The 17,829-nt window shown below is 48.3% G+C and overlaps 1 protein-coding gene across 1 annotated transcript in view; it reads left to right on the top strand.

Moving 5' to 3' along the window:
- Nucleotides 1-16,376, top strand: part of LOC147891908 (L-idonate 5-dehydrogenase-like) — a 64,672-nt gene extending 48,296 nt beyond the window's left edge. Inside the window, exons 5-6 of the mRNA XM_087388119.1 lie at nt 15,569-15,756; nt 15,940-16,376. Of these exons, the coding sequence (XP_087244245.1) occupies nt 15,569-15,756; nt 15,940-16,132 (381 nt within the window). The 3' untranslated portion in view covers nt 16,133-16,376. The remainder of the gene's footprint in view (nt 1-15,568; nt 15,757-15,939) is intronic.
- Nucleotides 16,377-17,829: the final 1,453 nt, after the last annotated feature.

The raw sequence follows: 17,829 nt of genomic DNA, 5'->3' as shown, positions 1-17,829 counted from the left end.
TAACCTCAAGATGGATCATGTTATGATCCAGCGCCCGGATGGTTTCTTTTTTCGCCAGAGAGTGGAGATTTCAGGCAGACAGGACCAGTGCAGGATTTGCAGGACCTCTGGACACTTTGCCAGGGATTGCCCCAGGAAGAAGAAAAGGCCCAAGAAGCCCTCTGGTACAGCTACCGCCCCATGGCCTCGACAGGGGGGACAGGGGGGTGGTATAGGTCCAGCACCTGCTCCTCGGCCTCGACAGAGGGGTGGTACAGGTCCAGCACCTGCTCCTCGACCTTTGCATGGTGGTCCTTCTCAGATTGGTGATGGTACAGGTCCAGCACCTGCTCCTCGGCCTCGACATGGGGGTGGTACAGGTCCTTCACTTGCTCCTCGACCCCCTCCTACCTCAGAAACTCGCGACGCTCTCCAGTGGGTTCCGGTACATGTGCAGATCCCTCCTTCAGTTCACGAGGGTACTTTAGTGGACTCTGCTTCACCTCGAGCTGTCCCTCCAGTCTCACCATGCACAGTCCGAGACGCTGAAGCTTCGACCTCCTCCCCGGTTGCAGCTTCTTCCCTAGATCCAGCGGTGCCAGATGCTCTTCTTGAGGCAGGAGAGGTCTCCGCGGCTGGGCAGATACAGGATAGAGAGCATTCCTCACTTCCTCCCTTGGATAGGGGGAAGGGGATAGCTTACACTATTGATCCTCTTCCCTCACAAGGGATCCTTCGCACTCTGGTGTCTGGCTTGCTCCACAGGAACTCATTTTCAGCCTTGGTAGAGGGTTCAGATTTCCCAGAGGAGGAGTTTGTGCCCGCTACTTTTGGGGAGCCAGTGATTGGGTTTCCTGTTGACAGGGCTTCTTCTTCAGGTGCCAGGATTCTTTCCCCTGTTGATTTTCCACCACTTGGTTCCATCCCTCCCTCCTCGAGCAGGAGGTCTTCCCCTGTTGAGGAGTTTGTTTCCGCCACTAGGTCGGGTAAGGTGTTCCACTCTACATCCTCCCGCCGATGAGGATTATTAGTTGGAACATACAGGGCCTAGGTGGTGTCCCACATCCCCGCCGTAGACAGCTGATCCGGGATCAGCTTCATCCAGGTGTTACTGGGGGTTCCATTGATATATTATTTATTCAAGAGCACAAGCTGGATTCTAGAGATTGTGCCAAGTCAGGCAAGTTGCTTTCTGGCCATACTTTTTGGTCGCCTGCCTTGGGCACCAGGGGGGGCACTTCTATTTCAGTTTCGCAGTCGGTTCTCCCCTTAGTTGTTGGGCACGGAGTCATTATTCCCTCTAGAGCTCAGTGGATTATTCTTTTGATTGGAGGGCGTAAGGTTGGTTTCCTTAACCTGTATGCCTCCAACATTAGAGGGGAACGTGTCCTTATGTGGAAGACTTTGCTCTACGGGGCCCCCATTGTGGATTCATGGGTGATTGGAGGTGACTTTAACATGGTTGAGTTACCGTCAGACAAAAAAGGGGGTAGAGAAGGCGGACTTCACTCTTTGGAGAGAGCAGCTTGGGATGCCTTCCTTTTTCACTTCTGTGGTAGAGATACTTGGTGTGATGATGCCTTTCTTATTCAGCCACAGTCCCTCCTGTTCTCTTGGTCGAACAGGAGGCAACAGATGCCTATTCATGCACGCATTGACAGATTCTATGTAGATGGCTGGGCACTAGACAGAGGTGGATCGGTATGCATTGCTGCTGGGGTTTCCACTTCAGACCACTTCCCTGTTGTGCTGGCTATCTCAGAGCCTCACTTGAGAGGCCGGTCTGCTAGCATTAGGATTCCAGATGCCTTTTACACAGAGGAGGACCTTACAGAGGCAGCCCTGCAGATATGGTTTGCTCATGTCCAGGGTGGGCAGCCATATCCATCACATGTAGCCGCTGCCCTTTTTGGTATTAGCGACTTCTACCGTTAAGTTGCTTGTACCAGGAGACGAGATATTCTCAGACGTGAGATTGGTGTTCGCCAGCAGTTGGCAGCTTTGCAGAGGGAAGAGCAGAAACGGCCTTCAGATGCTTGGATTCAGGAGCGCCTTGCTGCAGCAAGGGCTCATCTGCAGTTATTGCTTGATCAGAGAGCAGAGTATGCCTTTCATGCACGTTTCATGCACGGGAGTCCTTCTGGATTCAGATGGGTGGTAGAGTCAATAAACACTTTTTCTCTACTCTTGGCCCTAGACATAGTAGAGAGAGTGTATCCCAGCTTATTGACTCACATGGGGTTTTACAGACAGAGCCTGATGATGTCTTACGCATAGCTTCAGACCACCCTTCTTACTGCTGATCCTAAGACACATGATAGAGAGGATGCTAGACAGGCTATTTGGTAGAGCATCCCTGTGTTGGTGAATCCGGGTATGCATGTTCTACTCGACGCACCTTTCACCAACACAGAGTTCAGGACTGCACTTTCAGCCCTTCACAAGGGCAAGTGCCCAGGTTCAGATGGCCTCACCCCGTCTTTTTTCATTGCATTTTGGGATATGATTGGAGACTATATTACTTCAGCCCTGCAGGCCATTTGGGACTCTGGCGAGATGCCTGGGTCGCTTACAGAGGGTCTCATCCACCTTATCCCAAAAGGAGGTAGCAGAAATTTAGTGTCCCAGTGGAGGCCTATCACACTTCTGGGGACTTGTTACAAGATTCTGGCCAAGGCTATCAGCCTCCGATTGCAGCCACTTCTCCCTGATCTCATTCATGACACTCAGACGGGATTTGTGCATGGCAGAAGCATTTTTGACAACAATTTTTCTTTCTGGGAAGCTTCAGAGTGGGCCATGCAGAGTGGCCAGAATCTTGCCATTCTACTTTTGGATTTTGAAAAAGCTTATGACAGAGTAGATTGGGGTTTTTTGGAGGGCACCCTTCTACGCTTTGGCTTTACTGATGCTTGGATCAGAGGTGTTTCCTCTTTGTACAGATCAGCCCACAGCCAGGTACTTATTGGTGGGGTAAGGGGTGAGAGATTTTAGATTTCGAGATCAGTCCGTCAGGGATGCCCCCTTGCTCCTTTCCTTTTTTTGTTCGTGGCCGAAGCTATGAGTATCTATGTTAGATCTCAAGCTGACATCTTTGGGCTGAGACTTCCCATCAGAAGGGAAGAGGAGCTACTTGACAGTGAGTTGGCTGATGACACAACAGTTTACTTGGATGCCACGCGCCCCTATGGGCTACCTGCTGGTGAATTTTGAGGGCAAATGGTCAAGGGAATGAGGAGAAACTAAGGAAAAACCAGGCGGGTTTTGAAGAAGACATGTTTTTGGAGGTGGAGAAGATGCTGCTACCCCTGGTGGTGTGAAGCTTCATTTGGTTTGAGACTTGCACTGAGTCTTCTACTTCCAAGTATCTTTGATTGCGCAGCAAATGCCCTCTACTTGATGCTTTGTGGAGTGAGTTAGCAACCCTCCAAGGTTCCTCTGTTTTCTGCAAGCATTTCTAGACTATTTTCATCACACCAAGTATCTCTGCCACAGAAATGGAAAAGGAAGGCATCCCAAGCTGCTCTCTCCAAAGAGTGAAGTCCGCCTTCTCTACCCCCTTTTTTGTCTGAAGGTAACTCGACCATGTTAAAGTCACCTCCAATCACCCAAGAATCCACAATGGGGGCCCAGGAGAGCAAAGTCTTCCACATAAGGACACGTTCCCCTCTAATGTTGGAGGCATATAGGTTGAGGAAGCCAACCTTACGCCCTCCAATCAAAAGAATAATCCACTGAGCTCTAGAGGGGATAATGACTCCGTGCCCAACAACTAAGGGGAGAACCGAAAGCGAAACTGAAATAGAAGTGCCACCCCTAGTGCCCAATGCAGGCGACCAAAAAGTATGTCCTGAAAGCAACTTGCCTGACTTGGCACAATCTCTATAATCCAGCTTGTGCTCTTGAATAAATAATATATCAATGGGACCCCCAGTAACACCTGGATGAAGCTGATCCCGGATCAGCTGTCTACGGCGGCGATGTGGGACGCCACCTAGGCCCTGTATGTTCCAACTGATAATCCTCATCGACGGGAGGATGTAGAGTGGAACACCTTACCCGACCTAGTGGCGGAAACAAACCCCTCAACAGGGGAAGACCTCCTGCTCGAGGAAGGAGGGAAGGAACCCAGTGGAGGAAAGTCAATAGGGGAAAGAGTCCTGGCACTTGAAGAAGAAGCCCTGTCAATAGGAAATCCAACCACTGGCTCCCCAAAAGTAGCGGGCACAAACTCCTCCTCTGGGAAATCTGAACTCTCTGCCAAGGCTGAAAACGAGTTCCTGTGGAGCAATCCAGACACCGGAGTACGAAGGATCCCTTGTGAGGGAAGAGGATCAACAGTGTAAGCTATCCCCTTCCCCCTGTCCAAGGGAGGGAGTGAGGAAGGCTCTCTACCCGGTGTCTGCCCAGTCGCGGAAATCTCTCCGTCCTCAAGAGGAACATCTGGCAGTGCTGGATCTAAGGAAGGAGCTGCAACTGGGGAGGAGGTCGAAGCTTCAGCGTCTCGGACTGTGCAAGGTGAGACAGGAAGGACAGCTCGAGGTGAAGCAGAGTCTACTAAGGTACCCTCGTGAACTGAAGGAGGGACCTGCACACGTACTGGAACCCACTGTAAAGCGTCGCGTGTGCCTGAGAGAGGTGGGGGTCGAGGAGCAGGTGAAGGACCTGTACCACCCCCCTGACGAGGCCGAGGAATAGGTACTGGACCTGTACCACCACCTGACTGAGCAGGACCGCCACGTGAAGAACGAGGAGCAGGAGCTGGACCTGTACCACCCCTCTGTCGAGGTCGAGGGGCAAGTGCCGGGTCTAATCCCCCCCCCTGTCCCCCCTGTCGATGCCCTGAGGCGGTAGCTGTACCAGAGGGCTTCTTAGGCCTTTTCTTCTTCCTGGGACAATCCCTGGCAAAGTGTCCCGAGGTCCTGCAAATCCTGCACTGGTCCTGCCTGCCTGAAATCTCCACTCTCTGGCGAAAAAAGGAACCATCCGGGCGCTGTATCATGACGTGGTCCATCTCGAGGTTAGGATCCTTGCAAAGGACCCTAACTCTAGGAACCCCATCAGCCTTGGTTGCCTCTGCTGCAGTCAATGGCAACCCAGGGAGGGGTGGGATCTCAGCAACTGCGCCAAAATGCTCCCCAATAACAGAAAGAAGTCGATGGTAAACCTGGGGAAGCTCGGGGAACCTGATGAAGAGCGAGAAGAACTTCTTATCTGCCTCTACTGGGTCGAAACCAAGGTGAAAGGCTTCAAAGAAGATCTTTCTGTGTCCCAGGTGTAAAAACTCGGCCTTGAGCACAGTGCTCGCTGCCTCTGGAGTGTCAAAAACAACCTGGAAAAAACCTCGTCTCAGAAGGCGAACATCTACCAATCGAGGAGCGAGGTCTGGGGGGAGAGCCGCAAGCATCCAGTCTCTGGCTTGGGATCTGGAAGGGTGAGACCCGAAGATGCGTGCTAGCAAAGTGGTAGAGCACTCAATCTCTACATCCTTCTTGAGCTGCTGCAACTCGTCTTTCGAGAAAGTGATAGTTTTCGCGGCCGGTGGAGATGGAGTAGGATTGGCTGATGGGGAATCCATCGCCAATCAAGGTGAGGAGGCCGACTCGAACAGAAAAAAAAGCTCCTTCCGTTCCAAAAAAGCTGCGAGGGGCAAGGGAGGGGAAAGGAGGCTAAGAGGAAGCAGGGGGGAAGGGGAGGGAAGGAGGAGAGGGGCTGGGGCTGAGAGGGGAGAGGGGCAAGCTGAGAGGGAGGGAGGGGAAAGGAGAGGAGAAGAAAGGGAGGAGTGAGAGGAAGAGAGGGGGCGGGAGAGCAAGCAGGGAGGGGGCGGGACAGTAGGGGAGGGGGCGGGACAGCAAGGGGGAGGGGGCGGAGGCAGGGAGAGGGAGCGGAGCAGCAGGGGGAAAGGGCGGAGGCAGGGGGGAGAGGGGGAGCAGCAGGGGGGAGGGGGCGGAGGCAAGGAGAGGGGGCGGAGCAGCAGGGGGGAGGGGGCAGAGGCAGGGAGAGGGGGCAGGACAGCAGGGGGCAGGGGGGAGCAGCAGGGGGGAGGGGGCGGAGGCAGGGAGAGGGGGCGGAGCAGCAGGGGGGAGGGGACGGAGGCAGGGAGAGGGGGCGGGACAGCAGGGAGAGGGGGCGGGACAGCAGAGGGAGGGAGCGAGGGACAGGCAGGGGGAGGGGGCGGAGCAGCAGGGGGGGAGGGGGCGGAGCAGCAGGGGGGGAGGGGGGGGAGCAGCAGGGAGGGGCTAGGGACAGGCTGAGGGGGGAGAGAGACGGGCTGAGGGAGGGGGAGCAGCAGGGGAACGGGGAGGAGCAGCAGCTCCAAAGAGATCCTCTAGACTATTTTTGAAGTTTGATGCTACACTAAATGCTAAGGTGATGCTTGAGGAGTTAAAGCACAGTTCAGAGATTCAAAGATTGGTTTTTTCAGTTCTGAGAATGCTCTTTGAAGTTCAGTTGAATGCATTTTTAATCTTTTATATTGAGAATTGAGGTTATGATACTTTAAAGTGGATTTCAAGTCATACTATCTTGTTGACTAGTTGACTAGTTGACTAGTGTGGATTGACCATGACGAGAGCTTACATGAAGGAAGAATATATCATGACTTGCATGATGATTTCCAATGGATATGATTGGAACAAAGGTTTCAACTACGACCATTATGATTCTTATTTTGAAGATGCCTTAGTTATGGTTTTAGTATCTTTCATGATGTATGAAATGTACTTGCATTTGGTTGACTATACCTTGCCATACAATCATGACCACCTCTTGTACAAGAGTAGACACTGCCCTTACATGACAAGTGGTAAGACCCTCTTCAGTCCATATGATTTACAAAATGTTTTTAAGGCTTGGACACTCAAAGAAGGTGAAGGACTACAAGGATCTTGTATTGCAGAATATGGACAAGATACATTAAAGAGTGTAGAGAAGGACAAAGAGCAAAGGAGTTACAAGATTGGCTACACCAAGAACCTCTCCAATGACAATGAACCTCACACTATAGTAGCTTGGAAGAGAAGGAGGAAAAGGACAAGATATGCCATTAAAGGGGGGTATTTCCCCACATCTTCCAGTTAGAATGTTTTTGTGTGTGTGGTCAATAAGGGTTATCTGCCTTGGGATGTCCCCCTCAAATGATTGTTAGTCTTATGTGTTACCTTGTTGGATCTAAGGGTATTCCCATGCATAGTCATTGTCTATCTCCCAATTGTAAACCAACAAACCAAAGTCAGAGTGAGATCATGTTGGAATGAGGATGCCCAAATGAGTCTACTGCTGATGCAACGAGAGTGAGTACCAGGTTGTGGATCATGTGTGTTGCCACTAGAGGTGGGCAAGCCATGAAGTTTCCCATGGACTGCTGCTAGGGTTGAGGCCATCAATCTGTGGGGGGGAATGAAGGACAAATTGATGTAATGGGATCTAGAGTCCTAAGGTCTAAGGTTGTGAGTGTGTGAACAGATGGTGTGCCTGGATAAGTGTCAGTAGGTGTGATTGAGTGAATCTAGGGGTGTGGTGTGATTGAGAGAATCATGGAACTGATTGAGAGATTTGTGGATCTAGATGCTCTACTGAGCTCATATGTAATGTCACTACTGGATGTAACTGGAGCCTATATATTGGGCATGTCTCTCTTGAATAGAACTCTCTCTTTTGCTTCACTTGCTGAATCTTTCTTGCTACTCCAACAACCTCTCCCTCCCTACCCGTGCTGCTTTCCCCGCCTCTCCCTACCCCCTCGCTGCCCCTCCCTCCTTACCCCTTGCTTCCCCTACCCCGCTCCCCCTACCTGCCCCTCCCTCCCTACCCCCATTGCCCTCTACCTTCCTCTCCCTACCCGCCTCTCCCTCCCTACCCCCGCTGCCCTCTCCCCTCCTCTCTCACCCCCCCACTACCCCTCCTTCCTACCCCCCTGCTCCTACCCCACCTCCCTTCCCCTTCCCCGCCCCTACCTTCTGACCCTCCCTCTCTCCCTCTACCCCTTTCTTAGCCTCTGCCTTCCCTCCCCCTCCCCTCCTTCCCTCCCCCTCTCCTCCTTCCCTACCCTCCCTTGCCTAGCCCCCCCCGGCCACCCTTCCCCCCCCCCCGCTCTTCAACCCCTTATAGGAAAAAGAGAGAGATTTTCTCTTTCTGGCAGCAGGTTTTCGGGCGGACAGAGCATCTTCGTGTTTGTGTCGGCTGTTCCACCTTGATTGATGAATGGGTTCCCATTCAGCCAATCCTCGATCGCTTCCACCGGCCACAAAAACAGTTACCTTTTCCAAAGACGAGCTTCAGCAGCTCAAGACAGATTCAGAGCATGAGTATGCCACCTTACTCTTTGCTCGCATCCATGGTTCCCACCCCTCGAGGCTTCAGGCTAGGGATTGGATGCTTTTGGCTTTACTTGGAGACCTCGCAGGACACCTCATCGATGTTTGTCTGCTTGGACGAGGGTTCTTCTAGGTGGTTTTTGATTCTCCAGAGTCAGCAGGTTTAGTACTCAGGGCTAGTGTTTTGGCATTGAGCTCCAGGAGGATCTTTTTGACACCCTTCACTTTGGGTTTCAATTCAATAGAGGAAGATAGCAGGGTTAGCTCACTTTTCATCAGATTCCCTGGCCTTCCTCAGGTTTACCATCGACTCTTACCGTCCATAGGAGCCACTTTTGGGTTGGTCACAGAGATCCCCCCCCTCCCTGGCATGCCCTCTTCAGCGGCAGAGGCCATCAGATCGGATGGGGTGCCACGAGTCAGGGTCATCATCTCTGACCTGATATTACAGATGATCACATTATGCTTCAGTGACTAGATGGTTCCTTTTTTCGATAGAGAGTCGAGGTTGCCGGGAGACAGGATCAGTGTAGGATTTGCAGGACCCTTGGGCACTTCGCCAGGGATTGCCCAAGGAAGAAGAGAAGGCCCAAACAGTTTATTCCGCCTTCTCATCCCACTTCTTCTACACACGCTATCAGAGCCCCCCCTTCTCACCTAGGACCTTCGAGACCAGCAGCCTCTAGACCTGGACCCTCTTCTTCAGCGCGCACAGTATGATAAGTACCTCGTTGGACGCCTGTGAGGGTTGTTGACACTCCTCTACCTCTACGAGGCACCTCGGATCATTCTCAGTTACATGCATGTGATATTCCTACATTTACAGACGTAGATGTGGTTGCCCCAGTCCCTCCACCTGCTCATTAGGAGGAGCAACCCATTTGTTCAGGTCCTATCACTGATGTTCTTGATCAGTCCCCTCCCTATGTTAGTCACACTCTTCACCTCTTGATAGAGGTAAGGGGGTTTTTTCTCCTTCTCCCTCGGGTGTAGGGATTCTTTGCACTCCAATTCCAGTTCCCTCCTACAGGGACTCTTTTGCAGTACTGGTAGATTTGGCAGAGTTTGAGACAGAGGAGTTTGTACCCTCTACCCTGTATTAGGATTCCGTTGCACATGGTTTCCCTCTCTGCTGGAGTGGGTTTTCTTTCACCAGTTGATTTCCCTCCGTTTGACAAGAGGACTCTTTCACAGGAGAGGATTTTGTCCACCACCAGGTCGGGTAGGGCCTTTCAGCCGGTCTCGTCCTCCCGTCAATGAGGATCGTTAGTTGGAACGTTCAGGGCCTCAGTGGTATACCTCATCGCCGCCGTAGGCAACTAATTCGTAACCAACTCCATCGAGGTGTTTCAGGTGGCCCCTTTGATATCCTTATGCTCCAAGAGCATAAGCTGGATGGTAGAGATTGTGCCAAGTTAGGTAAGCTTCTTTTAGGCCATACTTTTTGGTCACCTACATTAGGCACCAGGGGAGGCATTAGCATTTCTATCCCTTCTTCGTTGCTCCCCTTGGTCATTGGACACGGAGTCATAGTTCCCTCTAGAGCACAGTGGGTTATTTTGCTGATTGGTGGGCGTAAGGTTGGCTTTCTTAATCTTTATGCACCCAACTTGAGAGGGGATCGTGTCCTCCTTTGGAAGGAGTTGCTCTCTTGGTCCCATATTACAGATTCTTGGATTATTAAGAGCGATTTCAACATGGTTGAGATGCCTTCAGACAAAAGAGGAGGTAGGGAAGGTGGCCTTCACTCCCTTGAGAGAGCAGCATGGGATGCCTTCCTTTTTCAGTTCAGTGGCAGAGATGTTTGGTATGATGATGCTTTTCACACTCAGCCACAGTCTCTTTTTTTTTCTTGGTCAAACAGGAGAGTAAGGATGCCTATCCACGCACGGATTGACAGATTTTATATGGATGATTGGGCACTGGACAGAGGTGGGATAGTATGCATCAGCGATGGGGTGTCCACTTCAAATCATTTCCTGGTTGTTTTGGTGGTTTCAGAGCCTCGGGCAAGAGGCCGCTCTGTGCTTTCAGGATTTGAGATGCCTTCTATGCCTCATAGAGGCAGTGCTACGGATTTGGGTTTCTCACCTGCAGGATGGGCAGTCGTCCCTGTGTCGTTAGATGAGGCTGCAGCCCTCACTTACATTAGTAGCTTTTATCATTCTGTTGCTAGCATTAGGAGAGATGAGATTCACAGGCGAGAGATTGCCATTTGAAAGCAGCTGGCAGCTCTTCATAGAGAGGAGCAGAAATGGCCTACAGATGCTTGGATTCAGGAGCGCCTTGCTACAGCAAGGGCTCATCAATAGACACTTTTAGATTAGAGAGCATAGTATGCCTTTCACGCCAGAGAGTGTTTCTGGACGCAGATCGGAGGTAGAGTCAACAAGTAGTTCTTCTCTACTCTCAATCGTAGACATAGTAGAGAGAGTGTTTCATAGCTTGTTGACTCAGACGGGATGCTTCAGACACATCCAGTTGCCGTCATGCAGATTGCTTTAGATTATTATGCCTCCCTTTTGACTGCAGATCGTGATTCACAGGCCAGAGATGATGCTAGACAGGTTATTTGGCAGCATATTCCTATGTTGGTGGATAGAGGTATGAGAGCCTCACTTGATGCACGCTTCACTAACATAGAGCGCAAGACTGCTCTTACTGCCCTTAATAAGGGTAGTTGTCCAGGGTCAGATGGACTTACATCTTCGTTTTTTATTTTCTGGGATCAGATTGGGGATTACATCACCTTAGCCCTGCAGGGCATTTGAGACTCGGGTGAGATGCTGGAATCACTCTCGGAGGGTCTCATTCATCTTATCCAAAAAGGAGGTTGCAGAAATTTAGTGTCTTAGTGGAGACCGATCGCCTTACTGGGCACTTTGTATAAGATCTTGGCAAAAGCCATCAGCCTGCGATTACAGCCCATCCTGCCAGATCTTATACATGACACAGAGATAGGCTTTGTCCATGGCAGAAGCATTTTTGATAACATATTCTCATTTTGGGAGGCTTTTGAGTGGGCTATGCATGAGGGCCATAGATTGGCAATTCTACTCCTGGATATCGAAAAAGCATATGACAGGGTAGATTGGGGTCTTCTAGAGGGAACCCTTCTTTGCTTTGGATTTTTAGATTTCTGGATTAGAGGGGTTTCTGCTCTTTACAGGTCAGCCCATAGCCAGGTACTTATTGGTGGAGTCAGGGGAGACAGGTTTCAGATATCTAGATCAGTCCGATAGGGATGCCCTCTAGCCCCTTTTCTATTCTTATTTGTGGCTGAAGCTATGAGCCTCTATATTAGAGCTCAAGCTGATATTTTTGGGCTGAGACTTCCATTGAGACAGGAAGAGGAGTTGCTGGACAGTGAGTTGGCAGATGACACGGCTATTTTTTTGGATGCCACTCCACAAACACTCACCTCTTTCCGGACAGCCTTGGATTTGTGTTTTGCATTGCAGTAGGGGCTCACATTAGCTGGAACAAATCCAATGGCTTCTGGATTAGTGATGAGGACACTCCAGATTGGGGTGCTGATATTGGCTTTACTTGGATTCAGAGGGGTGTCTCCGTCAGGTATCTTGGATGCCAGGTTGGGGTGGGCATTTCTCCAGCACAACAGTTCCCTCCAGTTGGAGAGCATCAGGAGGAAACTCCTATTTTGGAGTTCGGCCAAACTTGACCTTGCATCCAGAGTGGTGGTTGTAAACTAGGTACTGTTGGCTATAGCATGATTTGTTTGCTCTTTTTGGTGCCGATCTACAAGCAGTATCACTCAGCTCAAGAGACCTATCAGGAATTTTTTGTGGAGTGGATTCGACGGCAATTCAGATGTGATAGCCAGGGTGGCTTGGGAGACTCTTATTCTACCCTCTGAGGAAGGGGGTCTCAATATTATTAATCCAGTCTTGCAGTGTAGAGCCTTGCTCTGCAAGATGGTGGTCAGAGGTTTGATGCCTGGTCAGGAGCCATGGAATGATTTTTTCTTTCACAGTATACACACATGCACACCTTCTCAGGGAGGAGATTGGATGGACAGCCCTAGATGGATCTTTACGTTAGCCCGTCTTAGATCTCCTACGCCCCCTCTCATGGCTGCCATTCTGAAAGCTTGGGACAGCTTCAGAAGTACTCTTTGAAGAGTTCCACCCTTCTCTCGTGAAGAAATTGATAGGCAGCCCGTCATGTGGAATGATTGCATACTAGATGAGCATGGCCGATCACTGGGCATGTCACACTATATGCAGTGGTCTGATGGGAGTTGGGACCTGCATCCACGGTGGGTGCTTGGAAAGCTTTTAGGATGCTTCCAGAGGATCAGAGAGCTCATTCAGTTAGTCACCTCAGAGGAAGTGCAGCCAGGATGCAGTAGATAGATGAAGCCATACTAGTGGAGTGGATGGATACATACCATTTTCCTATTTCAGAGTCCACCTGGTTGGGGGCTTTTTCGAGGACAGGTATCCCTCTGCAGGTTATAGCCTTGCAGGATGCACATGAGGATACCCTTGTCTTTCAGGTTCATGTAGGAGACAGACTCCACAGATCTTCAGAGGACATTCTTTTGGAGGCTCCTTTTCAGCCTATCAGGATTGCAGGATACATGGAGATGGGTAGAGACTCACAGTGGTATCTTGATCCAGACCCCATTCTCCTGGCTATTGGATCTTGGAGGCTTTTGTTGTATGGAGGTTCCCCTATTAGATCCTTGCAGCGGGATCCAGGGGAATGGGAGTGGATAGATGCAGGGCACTGAGAGAAGGGCATCACCTTCTTTCGTTACACGGTCAGAAATGCTAGGAGATTCCAGCTTAGTTGTAAAGGTTGGAGGCCCTCTAGAGCTCCTCATTGAGATACTTTTCAGATTTCTGCAGAGATGCAGAAAAACTTTTGGAGGAGACTTTGGAAATCCCTCAGGAATAGGAAAATCACGTTATTCTTCTGGCTTACTATTGATGGAGGGATTGCAGCGAACCTATGGAGATCCAGGTTCGGGGCTGACCCTACATGTCCTCGATGCCACTCAGCAGTTGAGTCAGTGCAGCACTGCCTTTGGGAGTGCACTCAGGCGAGGACGATTTGGAAGGGTGTTGCTAGGATACTTTGCATTTTTCATAGAGCACCCTTCTTCATGACCTGGGGATCAGTTTCTTGGTTGTCACTCACCTGTCCATAGGCTTTCTTCAAGGGACATGATACGGACACAACTTTCTTTGTTCGACAACACCTTGTGGAGTTATGCTCCCTCCAGGATGTTCCGTTTACTCCATTCAGAGCTCCCCACGCTTCTGTAGACACATGTTGGGAGATTCTGGCTACTATTACAGCATGGCATATTTGGAGAGCCAGATGTACAGAGGCTTTGAAGGACTCCCAGGTTCACCCTTCTCAGACTATGGCCAGTATTTGGGCAGATACTATACACACTTTGATGGCCATTTGGGTGAACATACAGGGAACCTCCAGAACTACTACTGCTAGGAGGGTTGCCTTTCTCAGAGTCTGGAAGGATTGTCCTTTCTTCTCTCACTCTCCTTCAGGGATGAGGTGGCATTTTCAGCCGCCACTTGGGATTTTTGTTTGCTCATTCTGAGCTGTTTTTCCTCATGCTGGACATGATGTACTCTCGCACTTGAGCTTGCTCTACGGTTTTTTATTCATACTTAATGAAGTACTTTTCTTGAAAAAAATATGCTAAATGCCAAATAGGAGTGGTCCATGCCAAGTAGGGGGCGGGGGCTATGTCCATGTGTCACAATGCCTGGGGAGCCCATCTGGTAGTCTATTGTGCTCGTCCCCCCTCCACATGGGAAGCAAGTGAGCCCTCTGGATGACGACCATCTAAGAAGGCCGTTATATATAATCGGTCATGCATTGCTTCCATCTCTAGTAGGTGTCGGCCATACCCTGTGACCTATTTATCCTTTGAATGTCTCACTATCCCGAGCTCTACTAGATCAATCTCCAGTAGCATGAGGGGGGTCAGCTCCGAAGTCAAGCAGATGTACTTGTCTGCTCCCCATCCATGCATTGAAATCATGCAGTAGGAGAATCTCCCCTTGCCTAGAGAATTCTGTGATGTAGTCAAATATCATCTTATATGGGGTGTGCTTCTCTGTGGTGATGTCATGAGTATATAATGATGTATCTGGGAAGAAGTAGCACACCGCAATGAAAGTCCTCCTTACATCCAGTGGCGGCTGGATCCGAATCCACATGTGTTGTGCATGCTCCTCCCTACGTATCATAGAAATGAGCGGCCTCAGGTGTGGTTTGATGAAGAGGACAACTACTCCCCCATAGCCTTGGACTCCAGTATATCTCCTCAATGCCTTCCTGTAGGCTGACTCGCATGTGTATCCTCTTACTGTAGGCAGTCCTTTCTTTGACCAAAGAGTTCCATTACAATTCCATACAGACATTCTTACTTTGTTGTGTGGCACCATCCTATCAATCCTACACCGTCATGTGCTGCCTGCATCCCTCTCTTCCCTCTCCTCCCTTTCTGTCCTCTTCCATATGATGACTTTGCCATCTCTATATACAGCCCTTTCCCTTCATGTCTTGCTGTCATAACTCGAACCATTCCTCCTCTGTGATCTTCTTGCTGCAAAAGCGTAAGATCATCATCCAAATATGTCCCCTTCAACGCTGCCCTCATGCTCATAAAAGTGGACCTATCTGCTTCTGCCTTGAATCTCACAACCATAGGTCTCGACAGCGCATCATCCCTGCCTACTCTGTTGATGCTCATCTTGGTGATCAATGCTTTGGCATCTGCCATTTGGGTGTCGCCCATTGGTAGGCCTGTAACAAGGACATTCAATGATTTATGGTGTCTTCTTTTCTCCTCTTCTAAGGCATCAGAAATGAATTCCTTTTTTGGGGATCATGTGCCCTTCTTGACCACTTCAGGCCACTCTTTCATTTTTGCTCTTATTTGCTGAGAAATTTCTTTATGTTTCACTTGCATGGTCGCTCCTAAGCCTACTAAGTCCCTATTGAGATTTGTATTCTCGCTTTGAATCCCTCTAGTACGTTGCATGCAATTGTTCCCTTCCCTTCTAGTGCGTGTAAAATTTTCACTTGTTCCTTGAGCATACTCAATTCCTCATTCAAAGGTGGTTGGACCTCACCTTCTTCCATTTGGGTGCGTGCCTTTAGGATCTCATTTTCTGTTTGTAGGCTGATAACGTTAGCTTCCAATTCCTTTATCATGAGAGAGAGAGAGAGAGAGAGAGAGAGATAGTACTCTACTTACATTTCTGCTGCAGGATTTAGAAGATGAGGTTTTAGCACTGCAAGATGCTGTTGGGGGTGCAATAGATGTGACGTTCGACTGTGTGGGATTTACAAAGACCATGTGTACTGCTTTGAAAGTGACAAGATCAGGAGGAAAAGTTTGTCTTGTAGGCATGGGCCAAGACAAGATGACATTACCATTGACAGCTGCTGCTGCAAGGTCAGTCAGGATCACTGAAATAATTGTTAGAATAGCAATAAAAAAGTAGGATCTTTATTTTCAGTCCATGTAGTGAGCATGAAATGAAATTTACAGTCCATCGGCATCACGCTAATCCTTGCCCACTGTTGGTAACAACTCAAACACAAACCTTAATGATCTGACATTTCATCGTCTTTGCAGAGAGATTGATGTGCTAGGTGTTTTCAGATATTGCAACACATATCCTTTATGTATACAATTGTTACAGAGCAGAAAGATAAATGTGCAGCCTCTTATTACTCATCGATTTGGTTTATCTGAAGAAGAAGTCAAGGCTGCTTTCAAGGCAAGTGCCAGTGGTGGCAATGTCATCAAAGTTATGTTTACGCTTTGACAAATTTTCAGATCAATCAACAATGCCACTGATTTCATAAGGGCTAAATATTCTAGCAAAGCGCATTATCCATAGATCTATTTGATCCCTTGGATTTTCTTACCTGTAATTTATAGAAACTGCTGCTGCATGATATGTACTTGTGATATAGTCTTAGTTTTTCAGACATGAAATATATCAGTTTTAGTAATTTATAGTCGGATACAGAGTGTTTTCCTCACAATTCATTTTTGAATTTCTGCTCAGTGATACAGGGTCATCTATGAAATAGGCCAAATAGCATTCAATCTGTATTTTCTTCATGTTTCTGGAGGATGGGTCTCCTTAGGAAAACCTGTAGATAATTAAAGATTATGTTCGAGGATGTCCATACGTGCAACTTCTGTATAATTGTGAAAGAAAAAGCAGCAGCAAAGAAACCCACCAAGAAAACGGTTTCTTCCTCTACAATGGATTGCTGAATGTGCTTAGAATTGAGAGTCAAAAATCTTAGTTCGGGAAGTATCAAGTCTTGTATAATGTTTTGACTCTCTCTCTCTCTATTGGAAAAATGTTTCGAATCCAGACTAATTTTGACAACATCAAGCCATATTGTACTAGGTTAGGTCGTGGACTAGGTGCATAGGCATTTGACTCAAGTTTTTTCTTTCTATAGAGTAATTCAATGTTAGGAAATTTTGTAAGTTTATCAATGGAATATGGAATTATGTGTACGCATGGAAGGAAAGTGTTACTAGATTTAATTGTTTGGATTTGTCATATATGAGGTGATATTAGCATTAGGTATCTCAAGGAATAAAAATGAAGGGTTTATTGAGATGGTGCTCAAGACCCTCTAGGAGACATCATGGTGGGGCTATAATGGGATTTGGATACACTTGCAACATGAGCAATTGGAGAGCCTTGATTGCAAGACTCAGCTTAGCAATCAATATCAAAACCACCCATTTAAAGGTTATGGGGGAGTCAATGTTGGTAATTTGATAACTCAAGGGAGAATTTCAAGTGTTGAATTGACACTTTATGTATTACTAACATATGTCTTTAGATCACATGGCTAAAGTCCAAATTTCAAACTCATCCATGTGATGCACGATCAATATGCAATGGCAAATCTTTTGGCATCTCAAGCTTTCTAGGTTCTTGTTGGCTAAGGGATAAGGTCAATTGTATTAAACAACTTCAAATACCCATATTGAAATAGTGTTTGACATACTTGAAAGATCAAGTCATTTTTTACCTGAGGCACATCTCTTATATACTATTACATTTGGCCAAGACAAATGCTAAACTTTAACTCAAAAGGCAGTACTAGAAAACACTACAGGGTTAGTTTGAAGATGCTTCCTCAGAGTGAGACACTCTATTCCAGCACATAGATGCACTTAAGAAAGTGCTAATAGGAATGTAACTCAATCTAGGGTAAATACATGGTTTGATCAAATATAAAGTAATTATCGTTATCTCATTATAATGTAAAAATTGACTCACTATGATGTAACAATGTTGCCCATGGCATATGAGGGTGACAATACTTATGTGTTGGTGAGCAAGTAGATATAATAAACTACTTGTTGTTCTACAACTAAAAGTTAATGTGTCATCGAACTCATAAGAGGATTTTGAGTCTAAGTGTTATGATAGGCAAGGTTAGGAAGACCTTAGGAAGAGTGAACAAGTCTCAAACTTTTGAGAGT

Source organism: Dipteris shenzhenensis, chromosome 17 (assembly GCF_047967505.1).
Source record: "Dipteris shenzhenensis isolate YYH24624 ecotype China chromosome 17, Dip_SZ_1.0, whole genome shotgun sequence".
Classification (NCBI taxonomy): domain Eukaryota; kingdom Viridiplantae; phylum Streptophyta; class Polypodiopsida; order Gleicheniales; family Dipteridaceae; genus Dipteris; species Dipteris shenzhenensis.
Note: the sequence above shows the minus strand (reverse complement) of the source record. Positions and strands in the feature narration are given on the sequence as shown.